The sequence below is a fragment of the Hyaena hyaena genome, unplaced genomic scaffold (assembly GCF_003009895.1).
Source record: "Hyaena hyaena isolate Hyena2069 unplaced genomic scaffold, ASM300989v1 scaffold_230, whole genome shotgun sequence".
Lineage (NCBI taxonomy): Eukaryota > Metazoa > Chordata > Mammalia > Carnivora > Hyaenidae > Hyaena > Hyaena hyaena.
The window spans coordinates 2,019,539-2,023,250 of NW_024080863.1; the positions used below are offsets into that span (position 1 = coordinate 2,019,539).

At 39.2% G+C, this 3,712-nt stretch overlaps 1 protein-coding gene across 2 annotated transcripts in view; it reads right to left on the reverse strand.

Annotated features, from left to right (window-relative positions):
* XPO7 (exportin 7) overlaps positions 1–3,471 on the reverse strand; it is a 40,118-nt gene extending 36,647 nt beyond the window's left edge. For both annotated transcript variants that reach the window (XM_039243768.1, XM_039243767.1), the window contains exons 1-3: positions 3,423–3,471; positions 2,752–2,898; positions 614–707 (exon numbers count right to left, since the gene is read on the reverse strand). In XM_039243768.1, coding sequence (XP_039099699.1) covers positions 614–707; positions 2,752–2,898; positions 3,423–3,443 — 262 coding nt within the window. In that variant the 5' untranslated portion in view covers positions 3,444–3,471. The remainder of the gene's footprint in view (positions 1–613; positions 708–2,751; positions 2,899–3,422) is intronic.
* Between the last annotated feature and the right edge of the window lie 241 nt (positions 3,472–3,712).

Sequence of the window (3,712 nt, forward strand, 5' to 3'; positions counted from 1 at the left end):
TTCTAGGAGAGAAAGAGAGACAGCGTGAGCAGGGGAGGGTCAGAGAGAGAGGGAGTCACAGACTGAAACAGGCTCCAGGCTCTGAGCTGGCAGTCAGCACAGGGCCCGATGCGGGGCTCGAACCCACGAACCGCGAGATCATGACCCAAGCGAAAGTCGGACGCCCAACCGACTAAGCCACCCAGGCGCCCCTGTATTCCTTTAATTCTTAATGCTACGGAGAAAACGGGACTTTGAATTTAAGATCATTAGCTTTCCAATTCCGGATTTTATACTTGTTGCAATGAGGACCCTGGAGCACGGCAGGCCTGAATGTACCCTAGACAGTTAAATAGCATGTCTGCACAGAATTCAAAATCCTTAACAGTGTTTTTCTCAATTATTAGTGGCAGTAAAGGCTGAACAAAGAAACCTCCTGATGACAGGAGGACTTAAACTTTATCTAGAAATAATTATATAAGGCCTCACATCTGGAAAAAAACTAGATTCTACATATTTTGCATGCTTAGCAATTTCAGAACATTATCAAACAAACAACACGAATTTAACTATTACCAGCACATCATTAAACAAACTAATTTCTTGAAGGGAAAACCAATAAGTCTCTACTTACGAATATCTATGCGTTGCTCCAATGGTAGAGGGTTGTTTGTGCGTGATACAAGCTTTGTAAGGCATGTAGCTGCCAGTAACTGGGAGTAAGAGGACTGTGAAGAGAGGGGGGAAAAGACTCAGAACTCAATTTTATTGAATTAGTCACTCATGAGGTTTTTTATTTGGGGGTCTGTGCTCAGATTCAAGAAAAATTAATCAGTTTTGCTATTTTGTTTCTCTGTATTGTAGAGGGTCTCAGGAAAAATGAATCACACACATAGCATATGTTCAATGAGCTGATTTCAGTTACGGATAAGGCAGTATAAAGTGAATGGCCTGATCAAAGTGAACTCAGTGCTGATTCTGCACCACTTAGAGGGGGGTCATTTCAGAAAGATATTAAGAAAACAGATCTCTTCTTCCATTTAAGCCAAGAAATCTTCTATCAAAAGCCTTGTTATAGTGATGCTTCAGAAAGTTTCAACTCAAAACATTCCTATAGCATACCATTAGAAAGTCAGAAACAAAAACGCAGCATTAGAGGAAGCCATTACATTACGCTGTATAGTTAACCCCTAAACTTTTATCTTCACAGCAGCATAACTAGCTACCAAACACAGCTTTGCAGAATGTATATGGTAGTTTTAAAGTAAATTTATAACAATTATTTAGGAGAAAGAAAAATTATGCCCTATGCAAGGGAACAGCATTATCATATTCTCACATGTAGATTTTATGAATTTTAACCTAATGGAGAATCAAGAGTATTCTAACTGATCATAATGTATAACAAGGAGCCATGGACAAATTCTTCCATGTGGCTCTGTTATGATAATATCATATAACAGGGACAGACCCAGAAATATTAAAATAATTTAATTAAGGTTTAAGGATAATTCCTACAACATTAAAAGTCCTTAAGACAGTAGGCTATCCATAGGCCCTGCATAATGCCACCAGTTATGAAAAACTTTATGCTTAAGAAAAAAAAAACTATAAAAAAAATCACTGACATGTGAATTTTACTCAACAGCCCTGAAAATGGTTTAAACTGCTTACAGCAGGTATGTCAAATCACTAATAATATAAGAGAGGTTACTTTAACTACAGAATATAGCATATAGCTGTAACTATACATTATACAACATCTAAATGGTTTTTACACATAATTCCAATAAATCTGCTAGGTTGCTCTAAGAAGTCAGTAGAGATTAGAAGGAAGCATCCACTATAATTGTGTTTAGTATTGCACCAATTTATTCCAGCCTGTTTTATTTACTGACTGTCAACATGAGGATCCGGAGTTACCAAGGTCAGATATGATACCACGGGGCCCAGGGGGAGTCACCTGCAAGAGCTGGTTGTGCATCTCCCATACCACAAATATACAAATCTAAGTGGCTCAATCATAAGACTGAGTGACTGGAAAGAAATACGCAAAACATTACATGCAGAAGCAGAGCAGAGCACTACACAACCTCTGACCAGGCTCTCTGTAACCTTCAGAGGTTTGCTGCTAGTCGGGATTCTGACCGACTCTCTCAGTGCCCTTTCATGATACCCTGGTTGGATTTTTACCCTTCCTAAGACTTCCATCTTGCCCAAAATATTAGCTTAATCAAGTTACGTCTCATTAACAGCATTATATTGATCACCACACTGCCATTTTTAAGCAGGAAGGGGCTGATTCCCTTTCTAAAAACTGTAACTTCTTGTAGTTTTCGTTGTCAAGATTTCCCCTGACCCCTCTGAGGCAGACTGCAGCAGCTCTGGTACAGAGGAGGAAGAGCAGAGATGACAGGGGACTTTGAACACTGTGTGACATGGGCTATGTGGGTAAGAAAGGTCTGTCTTCTTTGTAAAGGATAAGGTGGTACTGAAGTGTGAGAAACAGGAAAAAAAAAAAGTCCCAGAAATTTGATTCAAGATGAAAAATGAGAGAACAAAATATATTTCAGTGAGATTTTCCTGATGGGGCTGTGTGTCCCATCAGCCCCATCGACCAGGCAGCTGGCTATGGTGTTTTTTTCAAAGTGAAATTAAGGAGGCAGAGGCATCTAGAAGAATTAAGGAACAGAACTTATCCCAATCCACCCTTAAACTTAGAATATATCTTCCTAAACCTCTCTGATCCTTCAATTTTCAAACCTTACGTACACTTCCTCTTTCGAGGAGCAGCTGGCACTTGCTCAGGCAATCAGGGCTGTTGGTGAATTCAACCAAGGCTTTCTCTGCCTGCAGTCGAGTGGTTGTGTCCGTTGTTTCATAGAGCTGTTTGCACAGATTCTCGAGTTGGGCCAGGCTCTGGAAAAGATCAGTCAAGAAAGAAATCAGTCTGGCCTGCTATACACACAACGTACTATCCTCAAAGCCACTAGATGGAGATAAGTAATAACCAATGGAGAGAGACTTGCTTCTCAACTCTGAGAATCTGGGTGACCTTTATCTAATAATAAGTATTTATAGCCTTTTACATATTTTATACCTTAGAAAACAAAATGATAAAACATCTAAAATATCTATACTTTTTAGTCATTCCCTTAAAGATCAATCACAAATGATACATTTTTTCTTTTGCAAATACCAATCCTAAGCTTTTCCAAAAGGCTTTCAAATAAAAATTCAGAATTTACTTGCTCTGCCATCTATTTCAAAACTCAATACTAGAGGCACTCCTGTAAAATTAAGCACATAAACACACAATGTGTCACTAATCTTTATGTAGTTTTAAATATTTTCCCTTTGCCTAGTAGTTATTAGCTTACAATTCTGTGTATGAATAAAGATGGACAACCTCTCTGAGAAAGCTTCAGAATGCATGTACGCACCTTCCTCCCTGGGTCCCTCATGTTTAAAGTTCAGCAGGCTCACTTCTCCTGTTGTACTTTAAACTCGTGCTTCAGCTCCAAATTTAAAGTGGAAGGGTCAAAATAAATTCAACTCTAGCATATGCTCAGACGGAGATAAGACAAGGGAAACGCCCCCAAACAAACCCTTTTCTCCAAATCTTGAAACAGTTCCAAGGAGGCAGGAAGGGGATGGGTGTGTGCTTCAGTCAAAACCCAAAGGGATCCAAATCTACTTCTACTGAACATGGAAGTGTTGAAAAGATGAAAGA